The sequence below is a fragment of the Carlito syrichta genome, unplaced genomic scaffold (assembly GCF_000164805.1).
Source record: "Carlito syrichta isolate Samal-C Ts95f unplaced genomic scaffold, Tarsius_syrichta-2.0.1 Scaffold301936, whole genome shotgun sequence".
Lineage (NCBI taxonomy): Eukaryota > Metazoa > Chordata > Mammalia > Primates > Tarsiidae > Carlito > Carlito syrichta.
In genome coordinates, this window is record NW_007246032.1 from 52,133 (window position 1) to 75,986 (window position 23,854).

At 47.9% G+C, this 23,854-nt stretch overlaps 1 protein-coding gene across 1 annotated transcript in view; it reads right to left on the bottom strand.

Annotated features, from left to right (window-relative positions):
• The window catches only part of PHC2 (polyhomeotic homolog 2), a 182,697-nt gene that overhangs the window by 26,015 nt on the left and 132,828 nt on the right, over positions 1-23,854 (bottom strand). Inside the window, exons 5-11 of the mRNA XM_008055735.2 lie at positions 21,177-21,335; positions 20,049-20,126; positions 19,462-19,626; positions 17,489-17,575; positions 16,046-16,358; positions 4,832-5,232; positions 4,398-4,563 (exon numbers count right to left, since the gene is read on the bottom strand). Coding sequence (XP_008053926.1) covers positions 4,398-4,563; positions 4,832-5,232; positions 16,046-16,358; positions 17,489-17,575; positions 19,462-19,626; positions 20,049-20,126; positions 21,177-21,335 — 1,369 coding nt within the window. The remainder of the gene's footprint in view (positions 1-4,397; positions 4,564-4,831; positions 5,233-16,045; positions 16,359-17,488; positions 17,576-19,461; positions 19,627-20,048; positions 20,127-21,176; positions 21,336-23,854) is intronic.

Sequence of the window (23,854 nt, forward strand, 5' to 3'; positions counted from 1 at the left end):
TGTGCGCCGACCCCCGCCCCGCGGCCTCCGGAAGGCGCGTTAGGGACGCCGGGGTTTCGGTTTAGGGAGGCGGGCCCCGCACCACGAGGACGGCTGCCCCTGCCACCAGCCAGAGTTCCGTGGGCGGGGTGGATGTGACTCCTGCCTCGGACACTTCGCTGCCTGTGGGGTCTGGGAGGCAATCATAATGACCACCAGTAATTGAGTGCTTAGTATGTGCCAAACCCTGCATACACACGCTCTCCCTTATTGTTCACAGTAACACTACAAGTCGTCATTTATCCTCCCCAAATGACCAAAGTGACCCAGTCACCTCCATAAACGGCTTTAGGCTTACTGTGAAGACTAACTGAGGAAGTAGATAGGAATGGCCTGCAGTGCCTGGCACACAGATGGAGCCCAATAAATGTTAATTCTCTTCCCAAAACACACTGGTTTAACCTGGACCGTCGTGGTGAAGTACATTCATTCAGTAAACATGCCAGGAGCTGTGGGGGTACAAAAGATGTACAATGTGACACGCAATTCTCACCCCCACGGGATTGATGCACCCGGATGCTGCTGGATAGACGATGACTTTCTCCATTCTTCCCTCTAGTCCCAACATTTGCCTATTTTCTCACTTCATATTGGTTCTCTCTTGTTGCCCCATTTTCCCCCATCCCATTTTCCTTGTTCCGATGTTTATATATATATTATGCATTATATATATATATGCATTTATATATGCATTTTTTTTGAGTCAGAGTCTCACTCCATTGCCTAGGCTGGAGTGCTGTTTTATATTTATCTGACATACCCTGGATATTTACTTCTCGACCTTCCTCTTTTCCCCATTCCCTTTCTCTTCCTTCTATTTTCCAAATTTTCAAACCCCTTTTTCATTAATCTTTATTCTTTATATTCCCTTCTCCTCTCTGCCTCTGTGTTTTTTACACTTAACATTTTGTTTTATAAACTAAGGTAACAAGGGATTGAACACACAGCTTCTCTTTACTCCTCAAACATGCCCACACTTTCCTGCCTCCCTTCCTTAATGTCCACTAGACCTTCCTGGAATACGCCTTCCCCAACTTTGCATGTTCAGGTTCTACCTATCCTCCAAGGTCTAGACTCAAGAACAGCAGTTTTTCTGTAAGGCATAAGGTGATATTTTAGATTTTGCAGGTCATACGGTCTGTCACAACCACTCAACTCTGCCATTGTATGAAAGAAACCACAGATAATATGTACCTGAATGAGTGTGACTGTGTTCAGATAGAACTTTATTTACAGACACTAAAATTTGAATCTCATATAATTTTCATGTATCATGAAATAGTATTCTTTTGATTAAAATAGTTTTTTTCTTTTGAGTTGGAGTCTAACTCTGTTGCCCAGACTGGAGTGCAGTGGCATGTTCCAGCCACCGCAGCCTCAACCTGCTGGGCTCTGGCGATCCTTCCGCCTCAGCCTTCCAAGTAGCTGAAACTATAGGCGTGCGCTACCATGGTCGGTTAATTTTTTTTTTTTTTTAATTTATTGTAGAGATGAGGTTGGGTCTCGAACCCACGGGCTCAGGCAATCCACTCACCTTGGCCTCCCAAAGCGTGGGATTACAGGCTGAGCCACCGAGCCCAGCCGAATAGTTTTAAATGTAAAAGTCATTATTAGCTTGTTGGCTGTACAAACACTAGAAATGTGATGACTTTGGCCGTTGGGCTGTAGTTTGTCAACCCCTTCTCTAGAACAATGCCCTTGTTACCTGAAATCTGTCCTGATCACCTCTAGATGGCAGTTACTTTTAAAGCACTTACCTAAAACCCCTCTGTGGCATTTATCACATTTTAGTTTTTATTGTAGTTTTTTTTCCTGTACATTTTTCATCTTTAAGCTCCTTGACCTTAAGCTCCTTGAACGTAGGGTACAGACCTTGTTTCTCTATGTATTACCTCCCATCCCACAGTGCTTTGCACAGAGCAAGCATTGAAATGTACACAGAATGGATAGATACTGTGGGTGGTTGACAACTGTTTGCACTGTGCAAAGCTTACCTCTGTTATGAGCTAGGACCTCAAGAGCAGGATGCTTGTTATGTGTAATCACCTTGCTTAGATTTCAGAAAGAAACTTTTGAGAGTTTTATGAAAGAGAAATGTGGGCAAATGTCATTTCCTTAGGGGTGGTTGGATAACAAATATTTCAACAAAAAATGTTGATTACCACCAGCCTGGAGACAGGGCATGAATCCTTAATGGGGTCTTATGTGATACTTCTATTGGAAAATTGGTAAAAGATGAAGAAAACATGCTACATAATTTACAGGTGGCAAAGTTAAACAGAGGAATTAGTATAATGAATAACAGAATTCAAATAGAAAAGATTCCTGTTCCACAGCTTATTCTTCATGTGCCTCAATTTGGTTATATTTAAGATGGAAATAATAAAAGCTCCTACACCTCAGAGAGTTATTGTCAGGATTAAATGAGGAAATATATGTAAAGCCTGACAGAGAGAGTTCAATGAGTGTTAGCCATTAACTATTACTGTTTTCTTGCTAGGCTGGAACTATGGGCTAAATTCACAAGATAACATTTAACAGATATAATTAATTATATATTAGTTCAAACTATAAATTATACAAGTTTGAGACTGAGGAGACCTAGCAGATAGCAGTTCCATGTAAAAAGAAACCTCAAAAACAAAAGCAGAAACAAAACCTAACTCTCTGGAATTCCGGAGGCATGATGCTCTGTGAACAATAGTGTCATTCCCATGGGGTGGGAGGAGTTATTGGAGGCCATAGGTGCACCGCCTTGATGAAGGAAGTGAGGGAGCAGCTGCTCTAGGAGCAGAGTCATGGCATTGCCCTTTCCTAGCTGTGTGACCCCTTCCAGCTCTTATTCCTCCTCTGAATAGTGAAGATAATAATACTTAACTCTCAGGGCTGTCATGAGTGAGTAAAGCACTTAAAGCAGTACCTGGCCCATAGTAGATGTCTACAAATTTTATTCCTCCCTACTATACTATATGGATCTAGGAAACTGTCCTGCCCCTTAAACAGGCTTATAAAGACTAGTAGCTTTTTCTATTTGGAACTAATGTGCTTAATTTAGGAGATCACACTTTAAGGTAGAATGTGGATAGACAAGCATCACCAGAGAGGTCTTGACATGTCATAGGTACAAAAAAGAAAAACATCCCAGAAATTTAGCCTTGAGGTTTTCTCTTTTTTTAATGGGAGGAAAGGCAAGAGAGATGACAACTGTCTACACACACTGTATAAGATGGACTCTGCTATAATTTGCAAGACAGAATCATGACCAATGGTGGCAAGTTTTAGGAGAGCAGGCTTTGGCTTAATTTGAAGAGCAACTTTCTGATTATTACAGCCATTCTACAGTGGGCTGCTTTTCAAAATGAGGAGCCCTTCATCATTGCAAGTATGCAAAGAGAGAAGGGATGGCCCCTTCCTGTCTTAATTTTCCTGTTGTTCTTTCTCCATATTCTTTTACTTTCCTTTTCCTTGATCCCATCCCTATCCCTTGTAGAACCTTTATAATGTTTCGCCCTACCTTGTCCAAAGTATTTTTCTTCTCATTTTTCCTTTTTCAATGTCTAAACTCTTCTCTTGGCTCTCCCCACCCGCACTCTCAGTACACACTTGGCATAACGAATGACTGGAATGGCGTCCCTGGGTTGTAGGCGGTCCATGGCTCAGAATGTCACTGAGATCTGGGCCAAGACTGCTGTGCAAAATGGCAGAGGGGGAAGAAAGCAAATGGATCTCTGCAGAAGGTACAGGTACTGCTATTCCTTTCCCATTGTGGTGGAGGGATCCAGCAGGGTCTCCTGAATTCCAGGCCATGGAGGAGTCCACTTGTAACTTAGCCCTCACTGACAGACAGACGGAGATCCAGAGCTGAGCACAGTTCCCTCAAAGACATTTTCTGTAAGCTGAACTCATTCTGAATCCCCTTCTGACTGCCCCAGGTATTTCTCTTATTTTTGAGATGTGGTAGCCATCTTGCTATATTTCCAATTTTAAGACCCCTTTATAAAACTGAAGGAAGCAGAGAATTGTGACAACTGGACCCCTGCTTTCACTCTCAACTTGGCACATATATAAGCAGATACATCTGACACCAGTGACATGACGGCCTCAGTGCCCGGCTCTAAACTTTCAACTCTCCTTTCTTTTTCTATCCTTTTTCTCTTGCATTTTCTGGGTCCCTTTTCTTTATCCTTACTGGCTCATCTTCTCACGTCCCTCCGTTTCCAACCACCCAGTTTCCTTGTTGCCTCCTTGGGCTTGCCATAGTTTACCCTCCCTTCCAGATGTCCAAGTGAAGTATGCCAGGGGATGGCAAGAGAGGCCAACTTCCTTACCTCCCCCGAGGGCCCCACTATGCTTCATACCATGAGCTGGGGACTGCTGGATGTTAGGGCTCTTAGGTACAGGCAGGCCACCAGGCATGGCAGTGATGATGGCTTGCTGATGTGGTGATGGGCCGGACTGAGACTCAAGCACACTCTTCTCCCTGGGTATTACTTCTTTCCAGTCGTCAGGGGTGCACTGCTGGGGCTGTTAAAGGACAGAATAGAGAAAGGGTCTTCTCATAAATTGCCGCTATGTTCTTGGACACCTTCCTGTTTCCATAGAGCTTGGAGAGCAAGCAAGGACTTTAAGATTCGGTCATCCCCAAATTGAGAAGAGCACTCTCCTCCTTCTTGGCATACCCAGAGATGACATTCACCATGCAGCCTACCCAGAAACACATCTCAGCAGGGACCGTGGGACTGTCTGAGCTGTGGCCTCCCTGTTTGTTCCCTGGACTTGGGGATCAGCTTACCACAGGTGAAGCAGGCTGTAGTTGTAAGATGACAGCTGAAGTGTGCTGAAACCTGCGCTGAGGGGCGTGGGGCACGCCCTCAGGATGTCCATTCTGAGGCCCAGCGTCTGACGTGGGAGGGCGACACTGCTGAGTGCTGCCAGGCTTGTGCAGATTGGCTGTGGGGCACTGGAGTGGCAGGGCAGGTGTAACTGGGCCTAGTGGCATGGCATGGGCTTCTGAACTGGGCTGGAGGGCCAAGCTTGGAGGGACTGAGGCGAGCTGGGGTTGGGACTGGGCTTGGAGCACAGGCCGTGATTGCTGGGGCTGTGGCGGCTGCTGCTGCTGGATCACAAATTGGGGCTGCAGGTGCTTTGATGATGACTGGGGGAGGAGCTGGTGCGGCTGCAGTTGAGTGTAAGCTGAAGGGGAAAGGCCAGGTTAGAAAGCATGGCTGATCCTCGTCTTCTGCTATGTCCCCCACTGTGTCCCCTCCACATCCACATATGAATGGCTTCCCACACTCAGTGTCTCCTGCTTCCACACTTTCATTTTTCACTTGTAGTCTGGCCTGCTCATTGCTATGGCCTGATACCTTCTCTCTCTTTTTGCCTTCCTCCTATGCTGAACACTGTGTCTGTGGACTGTCCCTCAAAGCTCAAATCAAAAGTCACCTCCTCTGCGAAGCCTTTGATTATTCCAGCTGTTCTGAGAAGCACTGGATTCTAAGCATATCATGTTTGATTTCCTCTTCCATGTCTGCAATGTCCACATACTACCTACCGCCCAACCCAGTGTGGCTAGTTCTTATCCATCCTTCTGGCTCTGCTTGGACTGGGCCTTCTTCAGGAAGAGCCAAGTAGACACAGTAGTCCTCGGACCCTGCTATCAGGTAGTCCAGGCCTGGCCTACTGGTTCCTTCTGTTACCTACCCTGGAACTAGCTACTTTCTGGGCCTCGGTTTCCTAATCTTAAAATTGGAAATAAGCATAGTTTCTGCCCAGAAGTAGTTATAAAAATGAAATGAGAAAAAGTTGTGAGCGTAAAATGAAAGAAAATGACAATGTGCATCACACAGTGCCTGGCACATAGTCATGCTCAATCATTTATTATAAATATTAGTCTGGGCTTAGGTTCTCAAAGTATCCTAAGTTACTTTGATCATAATAATGTTTATCAAGGTGGGTTAAAATTGTCTTATCCATCTTCCCTTATCGATCATGAACCCCTTGTGGTCAGAAACTGTCATGTATCTTTTTATCCAGAACCTAACATAATGCCTGGCAGTAGATGAGTTTATTTCCAATAAGTTTTGTCCTGGTCTGAAATTTGTTGCCACAATTTTTTTTTTTTTTTTTGAGTTGGAGTTTCACTCTTGTCGCCCAGGCTCTCATACCTCCACAGCCTCGATCTGCTAGGCTCAGGTGATCTTTCCACCTCAGCCTTCCAAGTAGCTAGAACTACAGACACATGCCACCATGCCCAGCTATGTTGCCACATGTTAACAGCTAGCTTTTTCTCCTAACAAGGCTGAGTCTTTGAGGTGAGAACTCATATTTTTTAGTAACCCCTTTGGCAGCTAGCTTGTGCCTTGTATAGAGTAAGGATTCAGAAAATTCAGCTCAGAAACTGGCTTCATGCAGATCACTCTCTGTCTAGTGCCAGACCAGCATGAGGGCAGCTCAGCTGAATCTCTTCTGCCTAAAACTGCCCTCCACAGAAACTCCCATGGCTGGGTAGCTAGCAAAAAGGCTGTGCAAATGCATAGACGGCCACAGTTGGATTTTTACAACCAAAGGCTCACCGCTTATTATGAGAAAGGCAAATTTTGGCTCCTGCACTCACATTTTAAAAGGATTCTGTGATGCAGGTGCAAAGTTAAGCAGATTTCAAACCAAGTTAGGGGAGGTGACTTCTTTTTTGAATTTTGTTTATTTATGTGCAAGTTTCCAACAATCTCATCACAGATCAACATGGAATTCCAAGCAGAATTACAAGAGGAATGGAAAGGACAGAAATGAGGTGTTACAAAAGAAAAACACAATGGCCCTTGGTGATTGACTAGTCAGAGAGAGACAGAGGGAATATGGATGGCCCATAGATCATCTGGATGACACTGAATGATGAAATTCGAAAACCTGGGCACCAGTGTGGTGCTGAGGAAAGGGTGCTGGGTTTGAGGGGATGATGGTGTGTAATGATTATAAATTGTTCATGACCTAAATCTAAGTCTTGCTCCCAATCGTGCATTAGGAATACAACAATCAGACAGAGATTGCTAATGAAGATAATTTAATAGTCAGGCTTTTTTTTTTTTGAGTTGGAGTCTCACTCTGTCGCCCAGACTGGAGTGCAGTGGCCACTCCCGGCCACCGCAGCCTCGACCCGCTGGTCTCCAGCGATCCTTCGGCCTCAGCCTTCTGAGTAGCTGGAACTACAGGAGTGCGCTACCACACCCAGCTAATCTTTCTTTTTTTTTGATTTATTGTAGAGATGAGATCTACGCCAAGTTGCCCAGGTGGGTCTCAAACCCGTAGGCTCAGACAATCCACTCACCTCAGCCTCCCAAAGCGCGGGATTACAGGCTGAGCCACCGAGCCCGGCATAGTCAAGCATTTTTAAGGAGACAGCTGATGAGGCACCTGAGAGATACTGCAGATGCCACACACTGCCTCATGAGGCTCCAGCAGCCAATGCTCTGTGAATGATGGACATCACCCCTGAAAATGCAACCAAGATTTTTTCTCCCTTCATGCAAAATCCTGGATTCCTGCCCCAGAAAGTAGAGTCATTCTAGGGGCTGCCCATCTGAGGTGCGAGCTGGAGATGGTCCAGGTCAGGGAAGCTAAGAGGACTGGTGGCATGTCCCACCACTTACTGGCTGTGTGGCCCGAGACTAGCTGCTTTTCCTTCCCAGTGCTTCAGAGTTTTATCTGTGAAATGAGAGGTTTGGGCTGGGTGATCACACAAATCTCTTTTGGCTCTACAATTTGATGGGGTGGTTACAGCAGGAAAGTAGCTTAAATTTCAGGACTTATAAGGTAGAAAAAAGGTCAGAGAGTAAAAAGCTTCTAAATCTACAGAGCACAAAGAGTATAGCTAGGGACCACACTTGTCTGTTTTACCAAAAGCCTGGGAAAGGGTGGCCTGGCTCTGCTCCTGACCCAGTCTCTCCCCACCCTGTGGTGCTCGTGGAAAACCAAAAGCAATGGCTTGAGGACAGATGATGCCAGTACACGCCAAGGCTGGAAATAAACCTCACAAGGCTGAACTAAGTTCACAGATCAAAGACCTCAAGGCATTTGCGGGAGTGTACATCCTTAACCTTTGGAGATTCATCAAAAGCCAAGAGCATGTTTTAACCCCAGCATTATCCTGGGTCAAAAAGCCTTTTTGCTTAGAGTATCGTAATAACTTTCTCCCTGATCTTCCTGATTACAGCTTCTTCTCACCATAATCCATCTTATACATAGAGTGCAAATTAATCTTCCTGGTACACGATCTGATCTCTGACTAGAAACCACCGGGGACTCTCCTTTGTCTGCAGTTGTCTAAAACCCCTGGCACTCGAGCTCTCTTTAGTTTAGCATAAACTAACCTTTCAATTTTTATTATTTCTTTGACCCAAACAATTTTACTGTTTACTGTGACCTGTTCAGAGTTTATGCCTTTTCTCTTACTGTCTAGAGTGAGGAAATCAAATTCTAGTTCTCATTTCCTGACCCTTATCGCTGACAGGTCTCTTTCCTTTCTCCAAGCTGCCACTGAGGTTCCTCTGTTTTGTGCTGCCCTTGGAGAGGCCGTGTGCCCAGCAACTGAGTGTGGGCTGCTTACCAGCTGTGTGACAGGGAGTGAGTTACTTGACCTCTCTGTACCTCTGTGTTATCATCTTTAAAATGGAGGTAAGGATGACACCTATCTCATACTTATTTCAGTAAATGACTTATCTCCTCTAGTGAGCATAATTTATGTGATTCATTTGTTTCCTCCAAAATAACTTGAGTTTGGTAGATGCTCAATCAATATTGCTGAATGAACGAATGATAACATGGTGGGACTCCATTTGTGGGACTTGTTTGTCCCATAAAACTTGTTCACAAGGCTTCAAGTATGCAGGAAACAGTTCACTGTCCCAGAAATGCTGGGGCTCTTGCCCCAAAGTCTATGGGAGTCGCGAGTATCCCAGTCATACTTGCATACCCCCTTATTTTTCTCAAAGTCCACCATGACTACTAGAGTTGGAGCTTACCTGGCCTCCAGGCAAGAAAAGGATGCCTATGGAAGAGGAGTGGCATACCTTTTTACTAACCACTAGTCTTAAGTGAAGATATACTTTCAATCATTTGTTCACTCAGCAAACAATTTAGTAAGCACTGACTACAGACCAAGTACTACACTTGGTACTGGCTAAAACACGGCCCCCTGAATAGATTACAGTTTAGTAAAAGAGACAGATGGTAGACAGATACTCTCAGCATAATTTGGTAAATGTTATGACAGGGAAAAGATCACAGAATATTAAGAGCACAGAAGAGGGGATTCAGCTGGGGAAGAAGAACAGAGGTTTCCCAGGGGGAAGTTTTTACCGTGATTCAGTATTGGGAAGATGAAAAAGGGACAGAATATGGGAAGACTCAGAGGCATAACATACAATGGTGCATCCAGGGAAGCTCAGCGTGTCTAGGGACAAAGAGCCAGAGGAAAAGCAATTGGAGGTTGGGTCTAAATTATGCTTGCATCTTCAAGAGGGCGCTCATCCCTAAAGAGGGTTCATGTGATCAGGCTTCAGGAAGTAACTGAGACTGAGGCTAACTCTGGAGGTCAGAGCTCCACATACACAAAAATAGACAAGGAAGCCCTTTTCAGAAAAACCTGAAGCAACAGCCACATACGTTTGCCATGATGTGGTCCCTGGCTTAGGGTCAGAAGGAGATTGAGAGAAAAGCAGAGCAAAGAGAAGTTCCCCTGTAAGAGGAAACCAGACTATAAAAACAGGGTTGCCACTGCAGGGCACTTGATTATAGCCTATGTAAGCCTTAATGTCTTTAGGCCTGTTCTGCAGACTTCTGGAAAAATTACCAAATACACACTGTGTGCAGGATTCACTGCTAAGCAGCCTGGAACATTGAAAAAGAAACTGGTATCTGCATCTCTGTCCCCACCCTGCCCTTGGCAGAGGATAGCAGTATAGCATAAATAGTAAAAGGCATGGGTTTTAGAGTCAGACAGATCTGGGTTTGAATCTTGGCACTGCCACCTCTATGCTTTGCAACCTTAGTCAAATTGCTTAACCTCTCTGGATCTTGACTTCCTGTTCTGTAAATAGTGTCACATACCACATAGAGTAGTTGCTAGCATCACATGGAATATTTTGGTTAGACTACAAAGAGGTCCACTGGTAACTAGTAGATGTTCAGTAAATGGTAGCTATTCTTAAAGTACTACCTATTATTTGTATGTTGCTTTGAACTTTTCAAAGAATTTTTATAATTTGAATCGCATTTATTTCTAGCAGTAAGCTCATGGGGAAATCGAACAGTGATTTTATTTTATAGGCAAGAACTGAGAGTAGTTTCCAAGTGACTTGTACAATGCAGTAAGGGAAAACGGACTTCATTTGACAGGTAAGGCACAGCACCTTGCATGTAACAGGTGAGGCACAGCACCTTGCATGTAACAAATGCTCAGAAATGCTGATGGCTGCGTGAATAACACAAGTTAGCAAACACATACCAATACAGCAAGCCTAGGAGTACTGCAGGCTGTTGAGAATTTTGGAGGTGATCTTAGGGGAATGGGCAACAGAAAGGACTTGTTATGCCAGGAGGCAGGGAGGTAGAAGGTATTTGACAAGTCAGGTGAGTCATAAAGAAGTGGGAGCGAGGGAAGAGAGACAAGAGCACATTTTCTCAGCTATGATAGAGGGTCTGCCTAAGAAGGCCATGAACCATCAGAGTGGTGCAACGGGCACTGTGGGGAGATCCAGAAGGTCCCATACAGAGGAATAATCAGTCTATCAGAAGTCACTGACATTTTTAGTGAGCCCTTACTATAGATTAGGCATTCCAATGGATCAAGCAGGACATAAAGACACGGTCAACGTTTTTAGACAAGAAAGAAAGAACTCAGCCTCCGAGAAGGTAATTTTAGCAGCTTCGAGTGGGGAGTCCTGGAGATGAGTCAAGTCTCATACAGCTACAGGTCTTGAGCAGAGCAGGGAGCCCACACAGAGGAAGGAGCCCCAGAAGCTGGGTGGTGGGGAGGGTAAGAACAGGAGGGAGAGGGGACACATGTCTGCCAGGAGCTTTTTCTGTGCTGGCCACTTTGTCAGCCCATCTCACTCATTTTTATAGCCTGTGGGGAACAGAATCACTCCTGTTTTCCAGATGAGGAAATTGGAGTTTACAGAGATTAAGTAACTTGATGATGGTTATTTACAAAGTGATGAAGCTGGGGTCTGACACCAGGTTGGGTCTGAAGCCCATGCTTCCCCACTACAACACTTGGCCTCCCTAGGGTGGGGGTGGGGATCAAAATAACCCTGTGAGCCTGGGGTGTAGGAAGAACTCATGACTGTGGACGGGGGTCAGGAAACTGGGAAAGGGGACCTTTACACAGAGAAAGACTTCAGGGTTTCTATTTTACGAATTCTCCAAATTAAAGAACCTTGTATGCAGGTGGGGTGATATCTAAGCAGAAATACCCTAGAGACAGCTGGAAATCCATGGGGGAGGGAATGAGGCCGGGATGGACATGTACTGAGGTCACAGGCAGACAGGTCGTAGGCATCAAGAAGTATGAGCAAACTCCTCTAGGAGTGAAACACAAGGGGAGCAGGACAGAGTCTTGGCAGAGCCACAGCTAATGGCAGTGGGGCGAGAGAAAGGAAGGAGGAAAAGGTCCCACCCACAGGCACAGATGGTCACATGCGCACACAGCCATTCTGGGCTTAGGTGCATCCCAGTGCCAGGGAGATAATCCTCCTTCTGTTCCATTTGTGAAGTGTACTTATTTTTCAAAGCACAACTCACATGTCTGCAACCCCTATTAGAACAGAAACTCTTGTTCATCTCTGTAACCGTCACAGAGCTTAGCATAATACTTGGCACATAATAGGTGCTAAATGAATATTGGTTGAGCTACACTGAAAAATTAAAGAGAGAGAAGAACTATTTGGGGATGGCAGTCAATGACTTTCTGAGCCACACCTTCTTCATTTGTGAGCTGGAATAATCATCGTTAGTATGAGATGAGATATGCAGGTAAACATTTAGTGCAGTTCCTAGAGCATGGCTGTTGACTAACTGGTAATTATTATTATTAGCTGGCAGCAACCAGAGAGTTAGTACAGTAGAGGTCTGGAGTGAAGAATTTGGGGAAAAAATGCGTGCAACAATTCCAAGTCCCTTTGTGGAACATAGTTGGCCCTCTCTCTCTCACATGCTATGAAAGATGTTAGGCACAAGAGACCCCCCCACAACTGATAACCTACATCATCTGGATCTCCCCCACCACCCCAAGTATAAGAAGAGTCTTAGTCATCTAAATTTGGTCCTATAGTGGATAGCTGCAATGAACTTCATGGCTGGTTCTATGAGTTTAACATCAAAATTGTTGGGGATTTTGATTTCCAGCTAGATAACAGGTCCACCTGTGTTTTTCGGTTTTTATTGGATTCTCTAAGTCAAAGTGTGTTTACTCTACAGTTTGGTGGCTGCTTTGATAGGGAAATATGGTACCCCAGAATCCTAGAAGCAGCAGCATCACATTGTCCAGCCTATCAAAGACAGAAATCACTGCTCCCTGACACAAAACACCCTCTGTGCTAAAACAAAGCATCTATGTGGAGGCCTTCCCAGCAGAGAATTCTCCCTCCTCAGCTGAGACCTGAGGCGGGTTGAGGATACAGAACAAAGGTCTGGCATCTGGAGGCCCAGTTGGGTGAAAAGGGCCCAGGATTTTCAATGACCCGACAGTTCCCTTTTATCACAGCATCTCCCTCCCAGTAAGCAACTTTCTCCTCACCTTTGGGCCTGAGTGTGCACCCAAAGCCCCGAGTTTATCCACTAGAATGAGGCCTCCTATCTGGAGCTGTGGTCCAGCTCCCTTAGGACTCGGCTTCCCTGGAGACCAGGCCCATGGGACCCTTGCTGTCTGCCCCGCTTCTGCCCTCCGTTGTTCAGTCCTCATATCACTGAGAAGGGCAAAGCCAGACCTTTTGCCTTCCCCTCCAAAGCCCAACCTCTTAGGCTCTGCTCTCCGCCCCTTACTCCCCTCCCCCACATACCCCCCCCTTTTCTGGGCATAAGGGACCTTTTCTATTTGCAGAGCCTAAAGAAGCTGGTTGCCAAGGTGACAGGAGCAGGAACAGCAGGGAGCTTGCCATGGGGGAGGGGCTTTGCCCCGAAACAGCTGTCAGTGGGAGCAGTCCCAGCTGGGACTAGAGGGTCTGCTTGCTCTGGGAGGAAATAACCCCCAGGAGAATACATTCTTCTCTGCTCTGGTCCCCCATGCTCCCAACCACAAGTCTCCACTGGTTACTGTCCCTGGGGGCAGCCAGTCAGCCAGCTCAAAAATGCTCCAACAACAAACAAAAAACGCTTGCACTCTCTCTCTCTCTCTCTCTCTCTCTCTCTCTCTCTCACACACACACACACACACATGTGCGTGCACACAAGCACAAGCATGCTCAAGCATGCTCTTCTCTCTAGTTCCCTGATCCCTTGATTCATCTACAGTGGGTTGGTTGGGCAAGAGGCCAGAAATCACCTCTGCCTGGGGAACTGTGTAGCCCCAGACAGGTGCTGCTCTGGGCTGCCCCCCACCAGCTCATAAGAATTATTTCAGTCTTTTTTGTTCCAGAGGCCCTGAGAGGATCTGCCACTCCTAAACCTCCCCCAGCTGCCTCCCACTTGGGAGGTGGGTGTGGGGGAGTGCAATCACAGGACTTACAGGGAGGAAGGAGTGGGAGAAAAAGAAAGAATAGGCCAGGACAGTGGGAAGCAGCACAATGCAAGGCCCACTGATTTGTGTCTCTGGGGAGAGGGTCTTTGTGGGGCTGCAGCTCACAGCTGCTCCATAGAAAGTTCTGTGAAGGCCCTGGTCCCTGCATGGCATTCTAGCCATGGACTGTTAGTCTCGGGCCCCTGGACCTTAAGCCTGTAACTCATTGGCGTTAACCTTTACACAGGGTCTTCATTAGACTCTGTAAACCCCAGTCTTACAGCCCCATAGCTCTTTGAGTTTTGGGTCAGGAACGGGCAAAGCTGAAGAGGCTCCACATTACTATAAGAGCTAAGAGGTGCGCTCTGGCTTGATGATTAGGAACACAGGGTCTGACTTGGCCAGCTTTGGAACAGGCTCCCAGTTTTACCACTTACTACTTTAGGTAACCTTCAGTGACAAATGTAGTAAGCTCTTGGGAACCTCTCTGAGCTTCAGTTTTCTCATCTGCAAAGTGGATAACAATGCCTGCCTAACAGGGTTCTTTGGAAATTTAGAGAAGTGGTATGCATAAAAATGCCTAGCATATTATCTAGCACATCTCGTAAGTGCTGGTCCCCTTTCTGTTCAGTTTTCTTGAGAACTCAGAGTTGTCTAACAGCCTTAGCAGTGACCCAAGAACTGGTCTTTCTAGAATTTGAGGGGCTGGCTTAGGTTTAGAGAGAGGTTCCATTTTGGCCTGGGCAGGAATGGGGTTCTCAGGAAGTCCTGAGGCTTAGGGTATATAGGTAAAATGAGAACATAGAAAAAGTACTAATTTGGGGTCCCAGCTCTAGGCCAAGCTGCTACCAAACACACTGCAATATCCCCTAGTCTTTACCCTTCTAAGCCTCATTTTCTTTTTCCATACAAAAAAGAGAGCGGACCAATCTCTGGAGAAAGCAATGCCAGACAGTGAGAAACACCTGGAACCACGGGCTAATAAAACCTTTGCAGGGAGGTACCTTACTGGCTCAGCAGTGAACCCTGGAATGCAGTGACTGACCCTTTAACCTTCTATACTTTCTGAAAGCTAAAGGTAAAATGAAGGACTTTAACTCACTTACGGGATGTGCTAGATAATATGCTAGGCATTTTTATGCATACCACTTCTGTATGTGGTATATAAAGAGGCTGGTCTCGAACTCTTGGGCTTAAGCAATCCTCCTGCATGGGCCACAGCATCTGACCTATATTGAGATATATTCTTGATATATTTTCACAAGAATAAATCTACAGGTTAGACTGGATGGTCAAATGGTTTGGATGAGGGCAGAGGGTTAGTGCTTGTCTCAGGGGTGTGACCAGAGTGATTCTCTTTATAATGCAAAGTCATGTGGCCCACCACTATATTTATTTTTATGGTAAAATAGCTTGGTCTTATTCTCTAGACTGATAAGCCTCGCTTCTAGGGCTCTTGGTGATCTTCTTATTGAAGACTGCCTACAATAGGCAGTGCTGGGAGCATTTAACAGTCAGGGATAGGAGTCTGGCCAGGTTATACTGCATACTAACTCATCCCCTTCACAGAACTTGCCTTACAAATAATGTTAGATTTAAAATTTTTTTTAGTCTGCCAGATCTATTCCCAAGTGTCACCCTCACTGGCAAGCCTTTCCTGACTCTTCTCCTCAAGGCTAGATAGCTCCTCTGTGCTCCTACAGTGCTCAGAGCTTAGATATATTCTAGCACGGATCATGCTCTAGTATACTGCACTTGTCTGTGTCCTCAACCAGACTGTGCACTCCTTGGCAGGCAGGGCCCAAGGCTCATTTATCTCCGCATACCCAGAACTGGCCACATGACTGGCAAATATTAATCAAGACAAGTCTACCAATGATGAGAAAATAAACTTTCCACTTCCCATCTCCCTTTCCTCTTCCCATCTCAAATGTGGTTTTGACATGCTTCTGGCTGCCGCTGTCCTTTTTCGCTGAGTCTTAATTTGAAAATAGCCCAACTGCCAACCTGCACTCATGCAAGGTTAAGAGCTATGATAGTGTATTCCAAGATTTACCATTGTGAAGAAGGATGCCTGTATTCTGACTGACATAGCTTCCTTCCTTAGAGTAAGCCTAGAAGCATGAAACAGAATCAGGAGCTGATAAACACCTTGAGACAGGAAGAGAGGAGAGAGAGACTGGTGATTGGTAGCTTAGCAAGTCCATGGGAAAAAGGAAAGTTTCAAAGTTTCCTGCTGCCCCAGAGCCCCGAGTTTCCTGGGCTAGGATTCCTGCTTCCTGGAGCCCTTACCTGGTGCAATGAGGGAGTGGGTAGCCACAGCAGGAACTGCCCGGCTGGGCCCACCGCGGCCCTCCATGCTTCCTGGCACACTGCTGCTGCCATCTCCTTTCTTGAATGGCTCCACCACACTGTCAGTCATGCCAGGCTTGGCCCCTGCGGGGGAACCCTGAGCAATGTTTCTGCCCTGTGATGTAGAAGGCAGAGGCTGGCTACCACCAGGTGTGGATTTCAGGGCCAAGCTGGGCAGGACAGGCTGCGTGGGGGTAGGGCCCGAGGCTGCTGCAGCTGGTGTCTGCTGTGTTCGGAGGGTCAAGTTCTGTACCTGGAAAAGAGGGGTCTATGGGAGTCCAGAGAATGCGGGTAGGAGCAATGCCAACACACAATTAAGAAGGGGAAAAGAGTTAGAGATGGATCCAGGAATGGCTGAACAGAATAGTGGGTTGTAAAATTAGAGAAAGAGAGAAAATGTGTTAGGGGCTGAAGGAGGAACCAGGAGCAGGTAAAGTTTCTAAAGAGAGCAAGAAAGTTTGCTAGTGAGTGGATCCATCAGCAGAAAAAAACTGAATTCTGAGGAGGAATTGCTGCCCATCTGGGGCAGGCAGGGGCAGGGAGGCCAGGCTTTTTCCCTCCTGTTACCCTCCTTCCTCCCCCAAACTTTCAGGATTGGATGCATACCACTAAGGAATAATTCCAGACAGGTGGAGCATGGGGCTTTCTGTGCTGGAAAAGGCCAGGGCAAGACTGTAAATTAATTGACCAGCAAGGCCACCAGGCAAAGGATTATCTCCTCAGAAAAAGGTTAACACCAAGTTCAAGACGCTGGCAAGCTCATGCACCTGGTCCACGGTGCCCTCTGCTGGACGCATGGAGGCTATGCCAGACTCTGATAATTTTGCTACCAAATCTTCTCTCCTGGTGCCCATTGTAGAGGGGGATAGGGAGATGAAGTGGCAGGGTGCTCCTTTCCTAGCTGCTCACAGAATCTTCACAGTCACAATAGTATCTGTGTACTCCCAGTAGAAGGTGGGAGCCCAGGACACACCTTTGCTCCCTCTCCAACGCTATTTTCCCAATTCCTGGCAGTGCTAGCATGTGTAACCAGAGTGGGATTTTCCACTTATGAAGCAGCAACAAAATAAGCCATCCTGGGGACAGTGCAAGGTACAGAATGGCAGTGCTGACCACCATGCTAGGCTTTGCACGCTGTACTCTGGCTCCTGACCTATGTTTCAGGGAACAACATAGAATCAAGAGGGGCCAAGGCTACTTGGACAAGAATTAAAGAGCACGTCTGGGAGCACTAGGATGTCCTGACTCCCATCTGCTTTCCTGGAAGACCCTGGCCTCTCCAAAGAGTCTAGGCTCCTCCAGGGTGTGCACCCGTGCCCAGTATCAGCACCCCTCTGCAGTGGTACCCACCCCCTTGCCCTCCCACAAGCATGGGATCCTCACCTGGGCGGGGGTGGGGGGCCGGGCGGGGGAGCCAGTGCCGAGCTCAGGCTGCACAGTAGCGACGGTGGCCGTGGGCGTGAAGATGAGCTGAGGGGACAAAGGAACAGTGCCGCCTAGGCTCCTAGCTACCTGCACCAGGTTACCTGGCTGGGCCTGGAATCACAGGAAACGAGGTGCCGTTTACCTGCCCAATGTGGGCTCAGCCACAGGACAGAACAGTTTTGCCCAGGAGCAGCTGTGGAGACGGCTAGGGAAGTGGAAATAGGAACGCAAGGAGGGCAAAGTCCAAGGGGACCACCACAAAGTCTCAAGAGGCTTGTAGTATTCTGACCTAGGCGGGAAAGTGGAGGGGCCAGGAATAGAGGAGTCACCCTGGGTCTGCACCAAAGCCAGGAACCCTCTGTGTGGGGCTCGTCCCAGCAGGGACTGATGTTCCCAGGACACCCTGGAGTCCTCTCAGCATGCTGGGAACCAGGGACCTTGGGCTGAAACAGATGGCCTAGGAGCACTTTTCAGGTCTAACCCACTGCTGACCCCAGGGCTGAGTCAGGACAAGAGACTCTGTCCTGTCCTCCTGAAGGGATCGAATTAGGTGTATTCCTTTATTCATTCCCCAGTGAAATTTAGATTCAGGGGAACCTAAGGACAACTACAAAAGAGGAACCAGGCCACCTGGGGCTGTGCTGGTGTCTGAGTCTTGCCCTGTAGGGTAAGGTTATATGATGTTCTCTGTATGACACCTTGATCTTGGGTAAGCCTAGCTCTGTAACAATGTGGGTACACTGGGGTCCTGACAGGGTGCTTTCCCTAGAACTCTGTGAAGATATGCCTGTGCTTATTCCTCTGCGTGTATACCCTGTTTTGGAGACGGAGGCAGACAGGCATCAGGATACCAACTGGGACAGTTGAATAGGACATGGTGATAAGCAAACTAAGACAAATGGAGCCTGGGGGCATCACCATGTGGCTGTCCAGTTCCCTACAGAAATGGAAATCTACCTCATGCTTTGTGTCTAAGAGACTATTCCCTGGGAATGGAGTTGTGCCTCCAACGATGAACTCAGAGCTGAGAACAAAGTGTGGCTCCAGGCGTCAAGCTCTGGCCACAAGAGCTAAGGCAGGGGTAGGACTGTATTGCCTTCAGGATGGCATATCAAGGGGCCAGAGGCAGAAATCTTTAGAATGGGGAGGTATGAGATATGGCTCATGGGAGGTATGAGACATGGCTTGCAGTGATCTGAGCCCAACACAGAGCTGTATATTACTGCCTCCCAGAGAGTACACTACGATTTCCCCAGGAAATTCTTCTCAATCTTAGGTTCTTGTTAGCTTCCTAAGAACCCATGCACCTCTTAGGGACAGGTGCAAAGGTGAGATTCTAGGTCTGCAGGCCCAGGGTGGGTGTTCTACTGAGTACATTCTGCCCAAAGAAGCTCTGCAGACCCTGCTTAGGGTGGGACAGGAAGTTGAGGTAGCACCTGCCCTGAAGCTGGCTGCCACCTCACCATGAGTGCTGCAATGCATCTTGGCCCCTGAAGAGACCAGTCCTTGTAAGGACTATCTTGGCAGGAGAAGATCTCATCTCTGTAGGGCACACAGGTGTATCTGCTTATCTTACATGCCTGAGTGTCCAGGATCATATTGGCTTTAACCCCTGAACTGTTCTCCCTTATCAGTGTTGAGGAGTAGTTTCTGATAAGGAAGGGACAATTCTGTTTCATTCTAGGAGGAGAAGGAAAGGTGGCGTCATGGGTAACCTCCCCTATTTCAGCCCAAAGTCCCACCCCTTGTGAATCACTGAACCTATCCCAGCACTCCTCTCGGCCTTCCAGACCCCCTCCTTTATCCCACCCCTTCTCTCTTGCCCCCATCCCTAGTGCTTCTTCCCTACCCTTTCTAATCTCCCAGCTCCCCACTTCTCTGCCGCTGTCCTCGTGGCATCCCAAGCCATGGCCCAGGCGGTGGGTACTCACCATCTGTGCCCTTAGATACATCTGTGCTTGGCTCGCAGTCAGAGCTGGGGAAGATGTGTTGCCCAAGAGCACAGCCTGCTGGGCAATGCCCGAGGCCGCTGCTGAGTTGACACTCTGGGCCCGGTTGAGGAGCTGGGCTGCAGCTGGGGAGGCTGCCAGGTTGATCTGATGATAGACACAGAGATAGGAGGTTCTGCTGGTGAACTCCGTCCCCTCGTCATTTATCCCCCCTTCTGTTCCTTGGCTTATTCAGTCTTCTTTAGGACCATCTCTGGTCCTTGGGCCTTGGCGCTTCCCCCAGTGCTGCCCCATCTTGGGTGCAGAGCTGCAAGGGGCTTCCAGTGTTGACAGAAGTGAGCTATCCACAGAGAGCCTTGATACTGAGAAGATGGCAGGGGGTTATTAATCTAAGGGTTAGAAAGAGACATGCACTTTTTTTTCCTGACAAGAGCAACAGATTCTAGCCATAATTCCACGTGACTACAGATGCAACAAAATGGATCTCGGAAGTCATGAGCACTTTAGGCAAGGAGGAAGGAGTTGTTCCCAGAGCTGTGAGCTCTGCCTGCCAGCCCCATCCTACTCACCGAAGATGACTGTGCTGGAGCCTGTGCGGACGCGTTACTGCCTGAAGTACTCCCTTGTCTGTTGGCCACCAGACTTGCCTAGAAGAGAACAAACTCCTCTTGTTGAGGTACCAGACCTCCCCCAGCCGTTTCTGGGCTCTCCTCCTCCACTGGAGGCACAGCAGGCAGCAGCCTCTGGAGCCAAACCCCAACCCACCTCCTCTGTGCTGCCTTGAGCACCTGCACAGCTTCCTCTCTCGCAAGGTGGGGATAATAACAGCACCTGTCTCACAGGACAGCTGAGAGGACTGAGGAGGCACAGCATGGCCCCTAAACACCCCAACTGGTCGTGCTTGCCGCTGCTAGTCGCTCTATCAGCCATCACACCTCTGGGCCCCCAGGCCCCACACTGGCAGTTTGCCGACATGAGTTGGAATGCCCAAACTGCGCTCTCCCCCTGGCCAGCTTCTTCTCATCCTTCAAGCATTAGCTACAGTGTTACTCTAGCAGACAGGCCTTCTCTGACCACTCATGCAAAGATGCAAGGTCATCCTTGTCCTTCAGTCACGGCAATCTGTTATTCTCTTCATAGAGCTTGTTACAACTTAGGTATTTAAATATTTTGTTTCCTGGGCTGTTTTGGTTCCTGTTTACTCGCTGTCTCCCCACTGTAAACTCCAAGAAGACAGGCACACAGTATACCCAGTGCCTGACATAAACTTTGCAAATGGTAGGTGCATAAAACATTTTGTTGACTGAACGAGTGAATGTGTTCTTCTCAGCTAAGGAGTGAGAGCAACAACAGACAGACAAGCTGAGTGGGCAATGCCCTTCACTTGTGCACAGATGCTTGGAGTCCACAGACCCTCCTCTAGACCTACAGTGATGTGGTGAAGAACGGGGCCCCCAACTCTTCTTCCCCAGGCTAGATAGGGTGAGAATTCACTGTTCCACTTACTAGCTGTGTGATTGGGCTCTGCTCTTCAGATGCCAGCAGGAGGGGAAGACAGCTGTGCCCGCTTCGTGGGGCTCTGTGAGGACTCAGCGAGAAAAGGCATGCCGAAGCACTGGCACAGTGACCTCTTCCTCGCCCTCTTACCCACAACCCTGGCTCCCAGCCCCCGTGTATTGGCCATCCCTGAGCCTTACCTGCTGCACGGCTGCCAGGCTCTGGAGATGTGCGCCACTGAGGTGCTGCTGCTGCAGGGCTGCCGTCTGTAACATGAGGTGCTGCTGCTGGGCGGCGTACATCTGCTGCAGGTATTGGGCTGCCGTGCTGGGCTGCCTGTGCAGAGCCTGCTGGATCACCTGAGTGGGCAAGGGGAACAGCCGCGGTCAGCTCTGCACACATGCCCCTCAGGCATCAGTGCCATGTCCAACCCAGCTCTCCCTAACTGCTCTGAGCAGGACACCAGGATGTGTGACCACCACTGAAGCCACTTTCCAGGGGCCGGGGAGGACAGCTGTCTGCGGACTTTTCCTTGTTTGCCTTGTCCACATTACCCTCCCCTCAGCTCCTCCTCGGCACGGTCTGCTCTTGTGTTGGCCCTCGCACTGAGGAGAGTCAAAGCTGTCCCACACTGCTCTAACCAGCCCTGGGGCCGCAGAGGCTCAGGGAGACAGAAGTGTCCTCATTAGGCTTTTTAGACACTCCTCTTTGCCCCCTCCAATGACACTCGCCAGCCTCACACGAGGGTGAGGCTCAACAGGGTAGAGAAAAGAAAGCGGGTGGGAAAGAAGCGCTGCATTAGAAGGGGGCCTGTTTCAGCCTCAGCAACAGCCAGTGGACTCAAACTTAGGCAGAGGCAACACTCTCCTCCAAAGGCTGGGGCTTCAAGGAAGACTTGGGGTCACTCCCTAGGCTTTGCTTCCTGGAAGTCCCCTCAGTCTCTTAGAAGAAGGTTGGCAGGCCAGGCTCGGTGGCTCAGCCTGTAATCCCAGCACTTTGGGAGACTGAGATGAGTGGACTGCCTGAGCCCGCCAGTTCGAGACCAGCCTGGGCAACTTGGCAAGACCTCACCTCTATAACAGATAAAAAATTAGCCGGGCACAGTAGTGCATGCCTGTAGTTCTGGCTACTTGGAATGCTGAGGCGGAAGGATCGCCAGAGCCCAATGAGACTCCAACTAAAAAAAAAAAGTTGCCTAGGCCTTGCAGAACCAGCAGGTACCACAGGAACACCACATTCCTCTTTTATTCTTTTAAAGTTTTTATTTTATACATGTGGGGATCTCTTTTATTCTTCCCCCCTATTGCTCCCTAATTTTAGCTACTGTCTCCCACTCCCCAGCCTTACTGCTTATCCTCTTTCCTGATGGGACTGGCTGAGTAGCAGTCTCCAGAAAATGACAAAAGGCTTCTTTGATTCTCCTCCACCCCCAGGAACAAAGAACAGCAAATGCCTTTCCTAGCCCTAAGAGCCTCTGTCTTCTTCCCATGAGTCCCAGAGACATTTATCTTCCCTTCTCCCACTGATCCTCCCAGTGGATGCCCTATACTAGCCCTAGCCAAGTCCACCTACATCCTGCCCTCAGTCCTGCTGAATCCCTGGTCACAGGCAGCTCCCAGTCCTGGGCCCTGTCCTGGCAAGTGTCCTTGCCCAGCTTGCTGTGATTTCTAGGGCTGGCAGCTCTAAGACAAAACAACCTCTGGGCTCAGATTTGGGGTTCTGTGGCAACCGTGTGATATCACAGATCCCCCAAGGGCTCTGATGTATCCTCGGGCATCCCCACTCTTTCCAACCCTTCTACATCTCTCCCCCAGACTCCGCTCCCCTTAAGTGAACTCTCCCTTCTGGTATCCTGTTTTATATGAACTCCATCCTGTTTACCTTCTGATTTTTGCAGATATGTTCTTATTCCTTTTACCTAAACCTTTCTGTTAGACTCCCAAAAGTGACCTCCCCACCAGCCTGCCAGCAGTAGTTGAGATTCTGTGACTCTTCCGAACAAGAGGATGTCCATGATGGAAACCCAAGGAGACTATAATGATTCTGCTTGGGCTCCAACACTACCTTGGGTTATTCCACTTGCTAGAGCAAAAGTCCTAAAGCCCTTTGATTAGAGTTGTGATGAGCTGTAGGAGTGGGCATATCCTAGTGTTGCTGCTGAAACTAGAGCTAATGTACTAAGGAATCAGGGCAAGAGGCTGGGGTGGGGGCAGGAAACATGGCTTTACTAAGTATGAGGCAGAAAGAAGTGGGAAAGGGAAGATTCTAGAATATCTGATGGTGTCCTTGTTAACTCCATTTTCCAGGCCCTCTCACTGCCTGCCTGGCTTCTCCCCAGTCTCTTATCTGGGCCTAGGGCCAAAGCAGGATGAGGTCACTTTTCTAGTATAACCAAACTGTAATAGCAAAGTCACTTAGAGTCAGCACTTCTCGGCTGTGGTCTCTCTTTTCTGCCTGTATGATCCAGGAACCTCAAACAGACATTGTAGTGATTAAGAACACAGCTTTGGGGTTCTTAATCTCAAAACCTGGGATTAAGATTAGAGTTCATTTTTTTTTTGTCTTTACCTAAATAACCCTGGACAAGTTATCACCTTCTCTGAGTCCCAGTTTCCTCAACTATAGAGTTGTGCTGAATAATAGCCACTTTCACAACTAGAGAAGAAGATAAATATGCAAAGTGCTTATTACAGCACTGGGCACATAGATGGCAATACATGGTCATGATCGTGTGCTGGAACAGTGTGACCATCTGGAAGGTCTCACGAATGACCCTTTGCAAACTGCTGCTTTAGAGAGAAAGGTGAAAAGCTGCAAAGACAGAGGGTTATTTGGGGGTTCCATCTTGGCCCTCAGTCCTTGAAAAACTTAGACTGCT